This window comes from Thalassophryne amazonica, chromosome 4 (genome assembly GCF_902500255.1).
Source record: "Thalassophryne amazonica chromosome 4, fThaAma1.1, whole genome shotgun sequence".
NCBI classification, from domain to species: domain Eukaryota; kingdom Metazoa; phylum Chordata; class Actinopteri; order Batrachoidiformes; family Batrachoididae; genus Thalassophryne; species Thalassophryne amazonica.
This window is the reverse complement of record NC_047106.1, coordinates 88510344-88529230: the sequence shown is the minus strand read 5'-3', so window position 1 is coordinate 88529230 and position 18887 is coordinate 88510344. Positions and strand designations below refer to the sequence as shown.

General features: G+C 40.4%; 2 protein-coding genes across 4 annotated transcripts in view; one reads left to right on the top strand and one right to left on the bottom strand.

Moving 5' to 3' along the window:
- Positions 1-5063: 5063 nt before the first annotated feature.
- Positions 5064-5803, bottom strand: triap1 (TP53 regulated inhibitor of apoptosis 1). The gene has a single exon (XM_034168227.1). The coding sequence runs from the start codon at positions 5685-5687 to the stop codon at positions 5463-5465; it is 225 nt and encodes a 74-aa protein (XP_034024118.1). The 5' UTR covers positions 5688-5803; the 3' UTR covers positions 5064-5462.
- Positions 5804-9150: 3347 nt separating this feature from the next.
- The window catches only part of supt5h (SPT5 homolog, DSIF elongation factor subunit), an 84897-nt gene continuing 75160 nt past the window's right edge, over positions 9151-18887 (top strand). The window contains exons 1-4 of one of the 3 annotated variants that reach the window (XM_034168224.1): positions 9151-9272; positions 9456-9550; positions 15387-15537; positions 16104-16172. In XM_034168224.1, coding sequence (XP_034024115.1) covers positions 9464-9550; positions 15387-15537; positions 16104-16172 — 307 coding nt within the window. In that variant the 5' untranslated portion in view covers positions 9151-9272; positions 9456-9463. Of the gene's footprint in view, positions 9551-15386; positions 15538-16103; positions 16173-18887 lie in introns of all 3 variants that reach the window. The other 2 variants (XM_034168223.1, XM_034168225.1) reach the window with 2 other exon arrangements.

Here is an 18887-nt window from a genome sequence, read left to right as displayed (position 1 = left end):
AGCGGGGTTACTGGCTTATCAGGGTAACTTCGGGAGTAAGTTGATGACGTGTGGAGTAACTTCCTGGTTAACCCGTACTACGAAAGGTGGATAGGTTTTGATCAAGGTATGCTGCCATGGCAATTTATGTTGTGTGCCAAACCTGCTCCGAGCAGGTTATGTTCTCGGTTAGCTTGAGGTTTTCGCTTAACCACTCCCTTTATAAGTACCGTCCATCCACCTTGAATCACTCCGAAGACAGTGCCGGCCTACCTGGATGATCCGTTTGATATTGGGGCACAAATTGTGAGGGGCTCTCTTCGCAGGGCGAGGGTTTTTAAAGACCGCCAGAATCCGCTGACATACCCGGACGATATTCTCTATGAAAGATATAGATTCTCAGCCGAGGGAATTCGTTATCTTTGTCAGCTGATCGGGCCAGAAGTCTGTAACATCACCCATCGTACACTGTAAAAAAAGACTGTTGTTTTTACAGGAAAACACTGGCAGCTGTGGTTACCAGGGAAATCCTGTAAAAAATACAGCAGTTAAATGTACAAAAAAGAGAGCTCTTGTTTGTAGATTTAACAGTTCTTTTAATGTGAGTCAGCCGTGGTTCATTCACTGTAAATCCATATACATATTATATCTGTAATGTTATCTACTGTGCTGCTGTATGTTTTACAGGAATTCCCTGGTAACCACAGCTACCAGCGTTTTCCTGTAAAAACAAGTCAATTTTTACAGTGTAGCAATGCCCCGACGATCGAGCAGATAATGTGCCTTGTGCCTATTTTGCTAGTGGACAGTTTATGTATTCCATCGGTGATGCTGAACATCTGAGCAAGAATACTGTATGTTGTATGATTCGCAAGGTAGTACTTGCTCTATCTAAACTGTTGGATGCATTTGTCGTTTTCCCTGGCCATTTATCTGCAATGCAAATCAAAGAAGGGTTTTATGCAATCACGGGTAATTACTAATATCAAAATAGGTCTAATGCGTGTCTGTTAATTAGGCGAAGTGGGGCTTATCAAGCTATGAATATAAACCTACCGTTCTGAAGGATGTTTTAATATTTCATCTTCACCTGCTGCCAGGTGCGTTTGTCACTGCTATTGCATCTGAAATCTTGACAGGATTAGGAATAGCAATCATACAGTCAAGGTAGCCTATTTAGGAGACATTAAATTAACCTAACATCTATTAGTAGGCCTATGCCCACTTCTGAATCGTGTTGCATCTGGGCGTAATTAATGAAAGAAAGTCATTTTTTTTACACAGACATTCCACAGGTTAATCATCTGTAACAGATTTGGGGAACAACTGAATTGTACTTACGCATTTACCCCATCAGCAATACGTTGCCAAAAAGCCTGTCTTGCTTTATTGGCAGACGATGTGTTCGATTTCCCCCTTAACGTTAATTTAAATTCCTCGTAGTTCCGCATAATAATCGTGCGTTCTTCTTCGGTAAAGTAAGGTGACCGCGCCATCATTGAAAAATGATGATGTGTGCTGCAACCTGCCCCTTTTATGTGAACGTGCACAAACTCCAATTAGGTTAACACAGGTTCAACAAATCAACATCTTATTCAGCGTCGTAGTACCGATTAACACCACTTGAGTAAACCAGGTTTTGTCAACCCCGGTTTAAGAGGTTGACCCTGGGTTACATCTGAGTAAGTTAACCCCGCTTCGTAGTACAGGCCCCTGCTGGCTCACTGTTAGGTTGAGATTCCTTGCCAGGAAATTTTAGACTAAGTTAGGAGGTCTTTGAGAGGACTTTGAGATGCTTCATTCATACGGGCCCAGGTATTTAACAAAGAAAAACTCAACAAAACAAGAACTGGTTCATACATTTCTTTAATGTGTGTAAAATGATTCCCAAAAAATTAAAGCCAGTTATTTTGTGTTTAGTACTTGTTATTGTTGGTTAGCTGTTTATATTTTTTGCCACAGAGAAGGTTCAGGTTCCTACTGTTGGTGCATTGTGATTGTCCATGTTGTCATGAAATCTGTAATTTAACATGAGCCACATGAGATTACCGGAGAATCTGATCTTTTGCACTGTTTGTGGGATTCATCAAAGTAGAAAAATATTTCAGAACCTGTATTGTTTTATTGAAGAAGGCTTCAGTATTTTTTCAATTTCAATTTATTTTCATTTATATAGGGCCAAATCACAACAGAGTTGCCTCAAAGCACTTCACACAGGTAAGGTCGAACCTTACCAACCCCCAGAGCAACAGTGGTAAGGAAAAACTCCCTCTGAGGAAGAAACCTCAAGCTGACCAGACTCAAAGGGGTGACCCTCTGCTTGGGCCATGCTACAAACATAAATTACAGAACAATTCACAGGACAATTCACGGACGAATATACAATAAATGCTATTGGCGCACAGGACAGGAGGATTGCCAACACGAATACAACTCCCATCTCTGGATGGAGCTGCACCTTAAACAGAGAGAAAAAACAGAATCAGGCATCAGAAAGACAAAAAAATACTGTATAATTTGCCAGCATTAAACAAGAAAAACAGAGAAGTACTAAGGTGATCGCCGGCCACTAGCCCTAAACTTCACTAAAAGACCCAGAATTTAGGTAAAGTTGAGGCCGCAGCCCGCTCCAATTACTAATAAATTTATTAAAAGAGTAAAAAGCGTAAAACAAAACTGTACCAGTATGCTAGCCATAAGAAAGGGAAAATAAGTGCGTCTTAAGTCTGGACTTGAAAATCCAGACTTTTCACTCTTGGTTAGTGGTTGAGTGAAGCCACTTATTTTCAAACAAATGTGTTTACTCTTTTTAAATCATAATGACAACAGAAACTGACCAAACGACATTGGTCAAAAGTTTGCATACCCCTGTCGTCTTGTATTGCCCCCTTTAACATCAATGACAGTTTGGAGTCTTTTGTGGAAGAGTGAGGAAAGCCACCAAGACACCCAGAAGTTATAGGCTCATGTGGCTGTGATTGGAGAAATTGTGCACAGTGCAAATTTTGCATTTTGCATCACCACTCTTAGCTTCATAGTGGAGTAGAGCAGAGAAGGATATTCTTTCAACAGAACAAAACAAATCCAGGCTTGCATCTCAGATGTACCTTCTGGAAATTGTGGCTTTCCTCTTCTTCTTGCACAGTCACTCAGTTTTTGAGAACTGTCTCCACACAGATTTACCATAGAGTTCCATACTGTTTGTATTTATTTGTAATTGATGTAAATAAAGTCTAAGACATATTCAGTAGCAGCTTTACCATCAGAGAGCCTTGTCCACAAGCTGTCAACAATGACTCCAAGCTGTCACTGATATTAAAGGGGCAATATACAGTATTAAGAACAGGGGTATGTAAACTTTTGATCAGGTTCATTTCGGTAGTTTCTGTTGTCATTATGATTTAAAAAGAGTAAACACAGTTGTTTGACAATAAATGGCTTCACCCAACCACTAACCATGAGTGAAAAAAAGGTTTTTGTGTTATCATTCATATTCTCTGAAAATGCCCCCCCCCCAAAAAATAAAAAATTCTGTCAGGGTATGTAAACTTTTGAGCAAAACTGTACAATGAAATTTGTCCTCTGCATTTAAACCACCCTAATTACAGTTAGACACACAATCCAGCCACTAGGAGCAGTGGGCAACCACAGTCCGGCGTTCGATGCCCAGAGGCCACCATGTGGAGATGATTTGGTCAGGAGGAGAGAAACTGGAGTTCCCTGAAGAAATGCATGCAGACACGGGACGAACATACAAACTCCACACACAAAGGACCAGACAAGAAGTGATCCCATGACCTTCTTGCTGTGAGGCCACAGTGCTAACCACTATGTCAGTGTGCCACCAATGATGGCTTCCCACAGTACTTAGAGTTTTATTTCTCCAAGAAATGTAAGCAAATGGTCAAGGACATTTTTGGGCATTTTCTGGCACAATGTAACCATGAGACTCAAGTCTTATTGTTCCAGTGATGGAAATATTGCCAGCTGGAAATTGTGACCATGTGACATCTGTTTGACTTCTGCTGTCAGACTGCGATGCTGTTGTGGCCGCTCCCAATTTTCTTTTATATGCTACTGATACAGTACTGTATCCAAACTGTGAACTGCTGTTACTACTGTTATTTAGGATACCCAATGCCACAATTCATGCACAGCCTTAAACCGAATGAGGCCTTGAAATTCATCATTTGCCTCCTGTACAGCTTGGATGCCTTGATGTCCCTCTTTCTCTTGTGATAATCATGGTAATTTCTTATTGGATGCCCATGATCAAGGTGGTTTGTTAAAGGATAACGGCTGAGTGGATTCTTGTCATTTGATTGGCGCTTTCTGTCACGTGACATGGATTTTTCACCCAATTTGTGTTGCATTGCATTTAACATGCAATTTGGTTCCATACATTTTGTACCATTGCACACTGCAAACCCCACCCTCTAGTTAAACATGCAGAGTTAGTTTGGCTGATGGAGATGATTTGACGGACATAATTCTTCTAAAACACACAAACAAATCCACTACACTGTAAGCCGTTTGGAGGCATGGAGAGCTCTTAGGATGAAAGCTGGACTAATTTCTGATGTGACTTTTTTTTTTTCCTGCAGGGAGGAACTATACCGTCTGCTTTTTTTTTTTTTTTTTGGAAGTAGAGGAAGTCGGTGCACAGCCTCAGACTACTGCTTTTCCAATTTGACCGAGAACAAATTTGGATTTAAAGTTGATGTTGAACTGTTAAGCAGCAGTGATGCACCAAAATGGAAGTTCCTGTTCTGTTGTCTATAAATTAATAAAAAATATATATATGACAAGCAACTATTTTAACCATCATATAAAACAAATCATGCTTTTACATTGTTTCAATGGAACAAATATTTCAATTAGGTGAAAGCTGGCATGTGCCACTGAACTTGGCTTCACCTCGTTGAATGGAACATTCTAGCTTCCACCTCTTGAAATATTTGTACCATTGAACTCATATTTACTTGTATACGAAAAGAGAAAAAGGAACACAATACTTCATTAACAGCTGCACCCTAATTTATATTATATGATAGATTTTTATTTTTTTGTTAGATGTTAAAAAAAAAAAAAAAACACGACCACTGTAAACGTGATCACCTGCCAGCAGCCATAAACCACATTATTGTTCCAGCACCCGGAAAAATAGCCAGTCTTTTACAAAAAGTCCACACGAGGAAAAACAATTCAAAACAGAGAATTACAAACTATGAAGTGAAACTGTGAAAACAGACATGACTTTAAAGTCTGCTTGCTGGACTCCAGCAGGAACAAAAACTGTTGAAGAAAATGTCTCCATCACAATCTGAGAGAAAATCCAAAATCCTATGGCAGGCGCGCGCGCGCACACACACACACACACTTCAGTCTGGATCCAAGTCCTCCAAACGTCATAACGCACGCGCGAAGGCCTCGTAGAGACAATCCAGGGTCGAAGTGAGAGAGTCCAGAATGACGTGTTTCCATCAGTTGTCGGGCTTGTCCCTGTTCGGGCCCATAAAGTCCACTCCGTCGATGGGGATCTCCTTCTCCTTGATGGCCTTGTGTACGCAGTGTTGGTACTTCCGGAAGCTCTCCGTGCACGGGTCTCCGCTTCGGTCCCCCTTCAGAAACTTCTCCGCAAACCAGCGGTTAAAGCACTGGTCGTACTCCTGCTTCAGGTCGGTGCAGCTCTCCCCGACACTATTCATGTCCGCCAAGTCGCACTGATTCCACACGAAAAGAAACCACGGCCTTTCTTTTGCGCTGCAGCCACCGTGCGTCGTTTTCCGGGTTGTTCTGCGACCTTCTTCTTCTTCTTCTTCTTCTTCTTCTTGGATGTCGGCAGGCTAGGCACGGTCAGTGCATTGCTGCCCCCCTCAGGTCATAAGACACAGAACACCTATTAAATGTCAATGAGATAGATACAGCACCCCTATATTTTCCAATACAAGCCACAAATTTTTAAACAACAAACCACCAAATTCACTCTCTCCTTTGAGGGGGCTCCACGCCCTAGTAACGTCCTCAAAGAAAAGGTACTATTATGTTTTGTGACCTTGCTTCGAGTGATTCTATTGGCAGACTTCAAAGATTTGGTGTTGGAGACAGAGGATTCACTCCCGCCTCCCGCTGTCGAATATGTGCACGTAGTGGTGACGTTCAGCTTTAAATCGGGGATAAAAATATTGCATTCAATAATTTTAAATTACAGGAATTTTTACATAATCTCATCATTTTTGGAGGCCATAGGTATTTGGACAAACTAAATATATACTGTATTATTGGTGTTAATGCAAATCCTCACTTTTACAACCATTGTTTTGTTTTTTGACAAGTCACAGAACATTTCTGAAGAACACATTGTTTTAGGGTTAACTGGCATCAATCTTTAAGAAATATAAACAGTATGGTATCACATGATAAATCTGTCTGGAGTCACCAGTTTTCAAAAACTGAATGTTCATGCAAGGAGAGGATCGAGTGAGGGAAGCCACAAGACACTTGAAAATTCTTAAGGAGTTTTATGCTGCTGTGGCTGTGAATGGAGAGAATGCATAGTACAATGCAGCATAGTGGCTTAGCAGTGATGCCTCACAGCAAGAAGGTAATGGGATCAATTCCCACTTGTGGCCTTTTTGTGTGGAGTTTGCATGTTCTCCCCGGGTTTGCGTGGGTTTCCTTTGAGGGCTCTGGTTTCCTCCCACATTTAAAAGACATGCAGGTTCGGTGAATTGAAAACTTTGTAATTGCCCAGGGTCTCCCTTGCAAAAGAGATTTCAATCTCAATTGCACTAACCTGGTTAAATAAAGATTTAATTAAATGTTTGTTTATTACATTCAAATTCATGGTGGAGTGACACATGATTTTCTTGTAAAAGAAAACATGTAATTTCAGATTCCAGATGACATCAGACATTCAACTTATGCTTACAGACAGACACGCATTCGCCCTATTGAGATATCCCATAATCCTTCGCGCACCAGAGAGTTGCTCCGGTCTATTCAATATGGAGAATCCACATGACAACACTTGCAAATGAACATTATACTACCAAAATGTATTTTTTATGCTTTTCATCATGTTATTAAGATGCTGCATGCATGAGACCCTGAAAACTTGCTAAAACAAATATTCCAAATAATCCGTGTCTGCTACGTTTGATCTGCATGGATCTTCATAAACGCAAATCGAATTTCAGACTTCTTATATATATTACTGTGGACGTTAAAGAGCAAACTTCACTTTCCTCCAGAACAACATGAACAGGAAGCAACCGCAGCTCACAGAGATTCCCGCTGAAAATAACGGAGAAACAACCTGAGCTTCTCGTGTGTTTACATAAAACAAACACAATAACAACATCTAGAAACCCACAGAATATATTCACAAGAGTTTTACGTACAATATATAAAGAGTTTTATGTTGCGATGTTAATACTGTTGACTGTGTGCAGCGGTTAAAATCAATCAATCAATCAATTTTTTTATATAGCGCCAAATCACAACAAACAGTTGCCCCAAAAATGCAACCAGATCAGAGCATCTCAGTGCAGTTTTCAGTGTTAATGACATCTTGCAGAGTGGCGACCTCTTTGAAGTTTTGCAAGATTTTGCGGGATATGAAACCTCAGTAGGGCCAATTAGGACCAATTATAATACCCTGCTTCACTTCTTCACCAGCACGCATGGTAAAAAACTTTAGTACTGCTGTTAATAAACACCTTAGAAATATTATTGATTCCAAATGCTTGAACCCATGGTAATACTTTTACATTCCTCCTAAGGTTACGTAAGGTCAGGTTTTACAGGAGTGAAGATGGTCAGCAGGTTTGCAGGTCATTTTCTTGTTGAAAATCATATCTGTACAGTGATACACTGCATTGTTAAAATTTTATTTATTTGCACAGAAAGTACATCTTGTTAAAGGTAGCATCTTTCATTATCTTGTTATCACGTGAAAAGACATAACAGCAGGCAGTGGTTTCGTCAACCTGAGGCCCTGTTTTTACATCTTTCAAGTTTGACCCAGTTAACCATATGGCCTAAGCATGACATGGCATTTTTTTTTTATCACGTAAGCACACACATGGGAGGACCATTTCTTTATTGTGAATGATGTCAATGGATGTCCATAAAAAATCTTATTGTAAACTGTGTTCGAGGTCTCTTTGCTGAACAAGTTCCTGCATGACCTCGGGACTGTGAGAACCCCAGATCTGGTTTGGTTGATTTCACCTGTAATGGAATAAATTGCATCTTTTCTACTTCGAAGTGGCTAAGGATACGTACATCCATATCTTCTGCGGGACTGCTAAAGGTACGGGCCGAGGAGAATAAGCAAAGTGCGCAACGCATCTGCGCATACGTGGGTCAAACGGGGGCAAACATTCCATCTACCAAACTCACACCGCTCCCAATTGAGTTTCGTATACAGTAGCATTAGTGGACTGTGAAAGTTAAGGCTTACAGGGATTGTTTCAAAGGCTTTAAGCTTTAAGTGACGCATACAATAATGACAGGTGCGCACGGGTACGGACATATTTGCGCATTCTGATTGGTTGGTAAGACATGATGTCACCGGGGAATACCCTCCGTATCTTTAGAACAGTCTCTGTAGATACGGGTCTGTACCCGTAGCCACGGCCTTTCTACTTACTGAGAAATGTATCCAGGACAGACCAAACAACCAGGGTTTAACTCTGGCCACATTGTTATTGCGGACAAATTGGAAGCATATTTACATTTGCAAGTCTGTTCAAAAATCACAATCCACCCTCAAGGCATTCTGGGTGCATTTATACCTGTAACATCCCAGGTGTAAATCAGGTGAAAGACTGTGAAGCATTAAAAAAATACACAGGGCAAAGCACACAATACTGGTGATGAGTTTGACCCCATCTTTGATAATAATAAAAATAATGGACATACTTGTAGTTGTTAGTTCTGTAATCACTCATTACAAAATATCAGGTGATCTCGGCCCCTTTTCAGTCTTGTGGACACAGGTTTTCAATGAGCTGCATCAAAATTTCACTTTGCGTTTGTTCAAATGAGGTTATCTGGAAAAACAGGTCATATTTTCCGTCAGCGAATTTTTCGAATCGGAGGCAGAGTGATACCTCGTCCTGCCAAACACCGTCCAAAAGCAAACCTGCGCGAGATTTCCTGCAATCTCGCGAGTTCATCCATGTGTGTGTGCGCATTCGAGAAGACGTGACAGTAATCGTAATAAGTTGACATTTACATTTATTTTCCAGTTAAAAGTGCGAAACCTAGTTGGAGGTTAAACACGGGTAAGGCGTACTGTCGAAGTTGTGTTACTAATACGTGCTAATCGTTTATTTGCACAGCCATGCTACGTTAGCTTGCTTTGGTAGGCCTGTAGTGTTTGAGAAACGCCGCTTTAGCGTTAGCTTCTCTTACGGCTCGTTCCAGATTTTACTCTGTCGTTGTTTTGTCTTTACTGTCTGCGTAAGCTTGAAGGATGTCGGACAGCGAAGACAGTGATTTCTCTGACATCCAGAGTGAGCGCAGCAGCGACGGAGAGGCCGAGGAAGTGGATGAGAATGAGGTATGCTAAGGAGCTATGTTAACTGCGTTACAGCAGCAAAATAGTGCTTAGCTCAAAACAAAGACGATTTAGTCCAAATGCTGGCAAGAATGATCAAGAGATCGAATCAAATACAGACAGTTGCCCAGTTCCGGATAACCTTTTTTAAAGTCCCGCTATACGGAGCCGTAATGCAACTGAATGTCCTTTATTGTGTGTTGTTGTATTGGGCATTTGGATATTATCTCGTTGAAAAAGTCTGGATGGTGTAGCTCTTCTACTTACAGTGTGAAGCCATATTATGTGTGGTGCAAATATTTGCCGGAAATGGATCACCTTGCCGGTTCTGGATAACGACACTCTGTGTCACTTTGGGGGCATTCCTGGCATCTGGCTGGAGCCCTTCTAATGCAGAATGATGCACACTGTTCGAGAATGTGTTTTGAACACAAAATGATATAAATTATACTTATTAAATGAGAATTTACTTAGTTTCGAAAGGCACTGTTACACGTTTTTACGAGCAAAAAATGAAGTGTGGAGGTGAGATTTCTCCCGAATTTAAAAAGTAAAAGCCCCCACATTCATGCCCATTCGTGACGTTGAGATGAGCCCCAAAGTACACATGACTCACAACTACAGACAAGAGGCTGCTGCTTCAGTGATCCGCAACCGACAAATTTTCGCGTCCGAGATAAATACGCGCAGCAATTAAACAGCAAGACATAATACACTGACATTTTCTACCCAAGTAAGTAAGTATTTTCCCACTCTAGAACCAAAAACACCGAATGGCTAACTCACCTTTGCTACGTTTTAGAGATTGTTACTTTAAAACTTGCAGGAATGAGTGAGAGAGAAAAAGTGCATACACTGCAGTCACCAGGATGTTTTGATTCCTCTGCTGATCACAAGGATGGCTGGATCCAGTTGAGCTTGTGGTCGTTTGTAGACAAAACATCAATCTTTCCATTGATACCAGGTATTAGCTTATTCATGCTGATTACGAGAAACGGCGGTGCAAAAACTACAGCAGTGATCTGGAACTGGCAATGATCCGGAACTGGGCAAGTGACTGTAAAACAATTCAGCAAAGGATTGGCTTTCATAAAACGTTCAGTACATCTCTACACAGTAACATGTACTGGTCAAGTCCACGTTTTGTTTGGAATGAATTAAAGGGGATCTCTGTAATTTTCAACCTGGACTTTATTTTTTTTAAAAGCTGTTGTTGGGTTCATTTTTTGGCTTGGGACAAAAAAAAAGAGAAACAGTTTAATACTGAATTGGAATGCTATAATTGTCACGGCCTAAACAGGTATACAGTGTAAGATAATAGGATAAGGTAACAACTTCACTGTTAAATAATTCTTTTCACCACTGATTTGGTGAAAATGTGTGGCTGGTAGCATGGAAAGGATTCCCACAGAGGCAGATGTGGTATATGATATTTTCTGCTCCTGTGCGTCCTGCGCTTTTAATTCCAGCCGCAAATATGTACATGTTTACCTCAGTAACTGTAACAAAACTTGAAACAACAGATTATACAATCAAATCAATTTTATTTATATAGCACCAAATCACAACAAACAGTTGCCCCAAGGTGCTTTATATTGTAAGGCAAAAGCCATACAATAATTACAGAAAAACCCCAACGGTCAAAACGACCCCCTGTGAGCAAGCACTTAGCGACAGTGGGAAGGAAAAACTCCTTTTTAACAGGAAGAAACCTCCAGCAGAACCAGACTCAGGGAGGGCAGTCTTCTGCTGGGACTGGTTGGGGCTGAGGGGAGAGAATCAGGAAAACGACATGCTGTGGTAGAGAGCAGAGATCAATCACTAATGATTAAATGCAGAGTGGTGCATACAGCAAAAAGAGAAAGAAACACAGTTTTAAGCCTAATCTTAAAAGTAGAGAGGGTGTCTGTCTCCCTGATCCTAATTGGGAGCTGGTTCCACAGGAGAGGAGCCTGAAAGCTGAAGGCTCTGCCTCCCATTCTACTCTTACAAACCCTAGGAACTACAAGTAAGCCTGCAGTCTGAGAGCGAAGCGCTCTATTGGGGTGATATGGTACTATGAGGTCCCTAAGATAAGATGGGACCTGATTATTCAAAACCTTATAAGTAAGAAGAAGAATTTTAAATTCTATTCTATAATTAACAGGAAGCCAATGAAGAGAGGCCAATATGAGTGAAATATGCTCTCTCCTTCTAGTCCCCATCAGTACTCTAGCTGCAGCATTTTGAATTAACTGAAGGCTTTTCAGGGAACTTTTAGGACAACCTGATAATAATGAATTACAGTAGTCCAGCCTAGAGGAAATAAATGCATGAATTAGTTTTTCAGCATCACTCTGAGACAAAACCTTTCTAATTTTAGAGATATTGCGCAAATGCTAAAAAGCAGTCCTACATATTTGCTTAATATGCGCATTGAAGGACATATCCTGATCAAAAATGACTCCAAGATTTCTCACAGTATTCCTGGAGGTCAGGGTAATGCCATCCAGAGTAAGGATCTGGTTAGACACCATGTTTCTAAGACTTGTGGGGCCAAGTACAATAACTTCAGTTTTATCTGAATTTAAAAGCAGGAAATTAGAGGTCATCCATATCTTTTTGTCTGTAAGACATTCCTGCAGTTTAACTAATTGGTGTGTGTCCTCTGGCTTCATGGATAGATAAAGCTGGGTATCATCTGCGTAACAATGAAAATTTAAGCAATGCTTTCTAATAATACTGCCTAAAGGAAGCATGTATAAAGTGAATAAAATTGGTCCTAGCACAGAACCTTGTGGAACTCCATAATTAACCTTAGTCTGTGAAGAAGACTCCCCATTTACATGAACAAATTGTAATCTATTAGATAAATATGATTCAAACCACCGCAGCGCAGTGCCTTTAATACCTGTGGCATGCTCTAATCTCTGTAATAAAATTTTATGGTCAACAGTATCAAAAGCAGCACTGAGGTCTAACAGGACACAGTCACAGATTTAACCTTCCATTTTCCTGGTTGGCAACACTGTTCTCCAAAATCTCCATAATATGGAGTCCATAAGTCTATTATTGATGAGTTTTGCTGTGTCAGGGAGGGGCTTCTTCCTGATGTAAGAACAAAAAAAAAAAAAACAACTTCACCAATAATCAATTTGAATAACTGAGTGCCCAGGATTTATGAAGGGGTGAAATAAAGATCTATCCCCTTTATTTTCATACAATTTTTATTGCATTTTCACGTAATTGTATTAAGTGCCAGCTTTTTTTTTTTTTTTGCATGATCAGCATTTCATGACAGAGGACACCTGCAGCAATAGATTTATTTATTTTTTTATTTTTTTGGTTGGCGGGGGGGGGTGATGATGTCCAACTTTTGAATTGATGTCAAAATCAGTTGACAACTTTGATTGAAAGCCTGTATCACTGCAGTGTCGACACCTTTATATGAATTTAAATAGCACTTAAAAGGGAAATGGACTGCATTTATATAGGGCTTTTCCATCTGCATCAGATGCTCAAAGCGCTGCCTCACAATGCCTCACATTCACCCCGATGTCAGGATGCTGCCATACAGGGTGCTCACTACACACCAGGAACAACTAGGGGATTAAGGACCTTGCCCAAGGGCCCTGAGTGATTTTCCGGTCCGGCTGGGATTTGAACCAAGGATCCTCTGGTCTCAAGCCCAGTGCCTGTTTCAAGCTGAAAACCTCCACATTTCAGGCTCTATTGATCCAGGACGTCGTGAGAGAACAGAGAAGTTTCAGAAGAAGTTGGTTTCAGCATTTTATCCGGATATTCCACTGTTAAAGGAGATTTTTTTTAATGAAAGACGTGCGGACGGGTCCGCGAGCCGGGACGCAGCCGGCGCGGTGCGGCGGCACAGGAAAAACGCCTCCGTGTTGATAACCATTTGTAAAATCCAGGCGGCTTTTGATGGCTTTCAGTGGAGCGAGTATATGAGAAATTGTTTTAACAGCTGGACATATTCCAACTTGTCCTTAAGGCTTCCAACGGAGGTGTTTTTCCTGTGGCGGAGCGTCGCGGAGGCTGTGAGCCGACGCTGCAATCCGCCCGCACGTCTTTCATTAAAAAAAATCTCCTTTAACAGTGGAATATCCGGATAAAATGCTGAAACCGACTTCTTCTGAAACTTCTGTTTTCTCACGACGTCCTGGATCAATAGAGCCTGAAATGTGGAGGTTTTCAGCTTGAAACAGGCTGACGACGGCGCATGAGAGCGCTGCGTGATGTCTCGCACCGTGGGAAGTCCTTAAAGCGACAGTATCACCTCAATCTCTCATCAGCCATTAAAATTTTCACCGAAAACCAGCTTAATTTTTCGAACCGTGTCCAGTTCGATGTGTCTCACAGGTTTAGAAAAAATTTTGATCAAACAAAGCGCCAGTCTCTCAGCAACTTCTCAGACAAAGGAATTCCGACGAGGGGCTGGACGACTCCTCCCACAAGGAGTGCTCACAGGCGAATTACGTCACCGACAGGCGTGGAAAAACTCACGCATGCGCGCGAGGGTTCAAGCATGTCTGACGTAAAAACATATGGATGAAATCCATATAGTTTTTGAAAAAAATAAAAAGGACCTATACTTTACGGACAGACCTCGTATTTTGAACACTAGGAATGACCCTGTCTGTCTGTCCATCCATCCATCCATGCATGAGCCTTCTCAACTGTTTGATTGATTAAAGTAAAACGTCAGACATATGAAGATGTGCATGAAGCGAAATAATTCTTGTCTGGCTTCTTATATGGAGATAATTGGATTTAATTTAATCAGTGGCAGCACCTGGTGGAAATAACCGCACATGAGGAGTCAGTGTGTGTTCACACGGACTGATCAGTTTACTGCTCTGATTATATATACAATCATCTTTGCACTTATATTTACCCCCCTTCTTGACAGTTTTGTGCTATAAATCAGTATATATGGCTTAGTAACTTAATACAGCAAAATAGCAGCCATCACGGCACACCAGTGATTTTTTTTTTTTTTTTTAAATTGGAGCAAGACGGAGTGCACAGTGTGTCGTCAGTCTGAACCAGACAGTGAGGATTCTGATGATGGAGATGATCTCTCTGTTGTTCTTGATGAGCAACCTGAGCAGGTGGATCCACCGATGTGACCACAGATCTCCACAGTGGATCGGATTGCGCACCTCTCTTTGTAGCTTTTCCATGGCTCACGTGCTACAGAGCTCCATCCCAGCGTCATGTCCTGGAACACAGAGCAGGCTGCAGACACACGCTTCTCCAGCATTGGCTCCAGGCGCGTTTCATTTAAAGCATGGAAATCAATGTTAGCTTTGGTTTCATTTTGTTCCTTTTTCATTCCTTTGCGCTCTTGATTTGCAGCCGATTCGATGATAAGAAAAGTCAAAAGCTCATTCGTCCACCATTTTTTTGATGATTTGATTTTACTTTTTTCCCTTCCTTCAGGAATCGTCCTATGCCGTGTGACCGGGCCTTCACACATTATATTGTTATATAACAACACTGTTGTGATTTGGCGCTATATAAAGGAAATAAATTGAAATATTGTGGATTTTTGCCAGGAGCCAATCCTGCTTGTATGGGAATATCAAAACTGTCATTGTTGAGTAGATTCATTTCCAAGAAACATAAGCAGTTGCTTTGAGAAAATGGGCTTGCATGTACTTTGCATTGGAAATGCACATTTACTGCTTTAATTCAACAACGCATAAGGTTTTCCATCCATGTCATAAGATGACAAGATTAGCATAACTATTCAGTCAAACATTACAACAAATACAACACGTCTGCCTAGACAGGTAGCATATCACCAAGATGTTTGAAGTTTAAATTTTTTAATCACCAGGAGGAGGCGGCTAGCCCTGTCGGCAGTGATAAAATTGCAGATGAGGAAGGGGAGGACCTGGAAGAGGATTATGATGAAGAGGAAGAGGAGGATGATGATGACCGTCCCAGAAAGAAACCGAGACATGGCGGTTTCATTCTGGATGAGGCTGGTATGAGCTGTGGACTATAATTCTGTTGTACTTTGTGATCTGTTTTTCAAACATTTTAGTGGTGAAGTCTTGAACAGAAAAACTAATGCAGGCATAAATAATATTATTATTGATATTGAACACAGTTTTTACAGTTGTTGGTTTTTAAGATTTGTTTATTAATAACATATTTTGAATGTTAAACAAAACTGTTTAATACTAAATACTTTTCTTGGTATATGGCTAAATACATGGTGTCTGTAAGACATATTGATGTCTAGCTAGGTGTCCTGAAAAAGGCTAGGGTCAGACAGCCATGAGATATAGTGGCAGTGTTTGACTTGTGTTGATGAGCGTAGATGTCAGATTCTGATGATTAACACTTATTAAAAGCCCTGAGACACTGTAGTGCATGTGTAATTCAAATATATTAGAAAGGAAATTAAGCTGTTAGAATCCGTGTGTGTGTGTGTGTGTGTGGAGAGAGAGAGATATGTGTATGTATATAAAAAACTTGTTTATTGTCAGTAGGTAAAAGAAATTTAATGTAACGTTTCTCCTCTCGTCTATGTCTTATTTTTGTCTAGATGTGGATGATGAGGATGAGGATGAGGAGGACCAGTGGGAGGAAGGAGCTGAGGACATACTGGAGAAAGGTGAGAAGCTAAAATTAAGGAGAGAATACTTCATTCACACTCATTTTGTGAGTTAGTTTTCAGACACATTGCCTTTGTGTTGCAAAAATGCACTAGTGTCAGTCAAGCCGTACTTTTATCTAGCTGTACAAATGTTTGAAAGCAAGACAATAAGTTCTTTTCTGTCTTTGTACTCAAAGACAGAAAAGATGTTATTTTTCACCAGACCCCAGTACTGGAGCAGATAAGTATGATTTTTGGCCAGAGTTGTTCAGTTGGTGGTACAAGCATCAGATTTGGCAGGAATGTTCGTCATAAATCAGTGTTTGAGAAAAAAGTGCTGGCCAAGTTTTTGTAAAATGTGATGCAAGTTATTGGTTGAGTTAATAGGGTTTTTAAAAGGACTACTTTACACCATGTGTCATGCTCAGTTGTCACGATACAGGGTAACATATGTCACATGCCATGGAATCCAATATATGTTGATATTGTTTGACATTTACTTTGCAAAAGAAGCATTCAGCACAGTAAAAACTTTCCCGTTTATTAATCCTATTAGTTCAACCAACAAATTGCACCACCTTTTACCAAAATTGGAGCACATTTAAGTTTTGACCCCTGTACAAACTGAAATTGACCTTTGTCACCATTCTTGCTGTTTTTAGTCCATAATACCATTCAGTCATAGATAGTCCAAACTATACCTTTTGGGAATCTTTGTGATCGGACACATAATGGGGTATAGTTTTCAATATGATTGGAGCATTTTTAAATTTTGTCCCCTGTGTAATTCATTGTTGACAAGCTACCTGGCTGCCATATTGGATTTTCAAGTGGCCAGCACTTTTTTCTCAAACACTGATTTATGAAGAACATTCATGCCAAATCTGATGGTTGTACCACCAAGTGAAGGATTGTTTATCTGTTGCACTACAGGATTTGCAAACCTAAACCCCTCATCAATACTGTACAGCCACATCTGTATAATCACACACATAGACAAAAAGTACACTTTTTATGAACTAATTTGGCTGGAAGCAGTTCATTATATTGTAATCGTTTTGTTAGCCAAAACAGAAATATGATTAACATTAAAATCTATTTTGGTCCTCATAGTTTACCATAATTTGTAAAGGTAAAAAAAAAAAAAAAAAAGAATGCTCCAGCCGGTTTAAAGACCGCCCACAGCTGCTGAGAGCGTGCCGCGCTCCGAGCGCCGATCGACAGGCTGAATCAACCAGATCATTTCCAACGTGAAGGCTTTGTTGATCCGGGACGTTGTCTGACTTACACAAAAATGGCAGGAGACGTGGACAGCAGTACTTTTTCGGCACATTCCACTGTTAGAGTATTTTTTCATGGAAAGAGAAGCGGAGGGATGCGCCACAGAGCCGTTCATGGCGCTCGGAGCACGGCGCGCTCTCAGCAGCTGTGGGCGGTCTTTAAACCGGCTGGAGCACTCCTTAATCTGTGTAATCCTCATAAAATTGTCCCCGAAAGCCATCTGAATTTTCCGAATGGTGTCCACCTGGAGGTCTCTCACAGTTTCTGGAAAAAATTGATGCAGCAAAGCTCCAAATCGTTCATTTATTCGCAATAAAAATCCGACGAGAGGAGTGGACCACTGCTCACACAAAGCCTGCTCACAGGAGAATGACGCAACCGACAGGCATGAAAAAACTCACGCATGCGCACGAAGGTTCAAGCTTGGCTGATGCAATCACACGTGATTCAAATCCGTATTGTTTTTGAAAAAAATAAATAGGTCCGATACTTTTCTAACAGACCTCGTATACTTGTTTTAACTTCTGTTTCCATTCAGTTACCGTTGGTGACTTCACATTCTTCCAATTAACAGTAATGATTTTTTTTTTTTTTTTTGGCAATCAACAGTAAAATGCGTAAAATATGTCTTTGGTCAGAAGTGAAAACTTCAGCCGGTGTAACACAGAATTAAAAGAAGAAAACAATTTTAGAGGGGACTTCTCTTTTAACAAATTTCTCAATCTCTTCTTTAATATTTTTCCAGTACTCAAAGATGACTGGACAGTCCCAGAATATGTCTGTATGATCCCCTATTTTGCCACATTGTCTCCAGCATAAAACTGCTGAGGAATCCTTTACAAACTTTTAAATAACCAAGGGTGCATAGAAATATCGGATTTTAAGTATACAGTCAAACTCCTTCCCTGCTGACCATTGATTCCCTTATGACTGCTGTCACAAAGTTTATCTCACAGTTCGTCTTCTATTATCATATTAGATTCTAATTCCAGTTTTTCCTTGACATTGTACGTGTTCTGAAATAAATCTGTTGAAAGCCTTTTATAGAGATGGGAAATATGTTTGTTTACCGGAAGACTTTTTTTTCTAAAATTGTAATAAAATATTGCTCTATACCATTTGGCATTTTACCAATTCTCTCTTTTTCTTTGATTTGTAGTGTAATGTAGTGCCTAATTTGCAAATATCTGTAGAAATCATTTGAAGGGAGGTCAAATTGTTCTTGAAGTTGTGTGAAAGACTTGAAGTGTGCTTCTTCAAATAATTGATTAAAGATAATTAGACCTTTAGCTGCCCATCTCTTAAAACCATGATCCCACACTGAAGGTGGAAAATCTACATTGCCCACTATGGGGATAGCTTGAGAAATCGATCCATTGTCCTTTAACATTTTTTTCATTTCTGTCCACCAAAGATTTTCAATTGGATTAAGATCTGGACTATTTGCAGGCC

Bases quoted from the DNA above. Each gene is read 5' to 3' on its own strand.
- triap1 (XM_034168227.1), bottom strand. From the start codon at position 5,687: ATGAATAGTGTCGGGGAGAGCTGCACCGACCTGAAGCAGGAGTACGAC.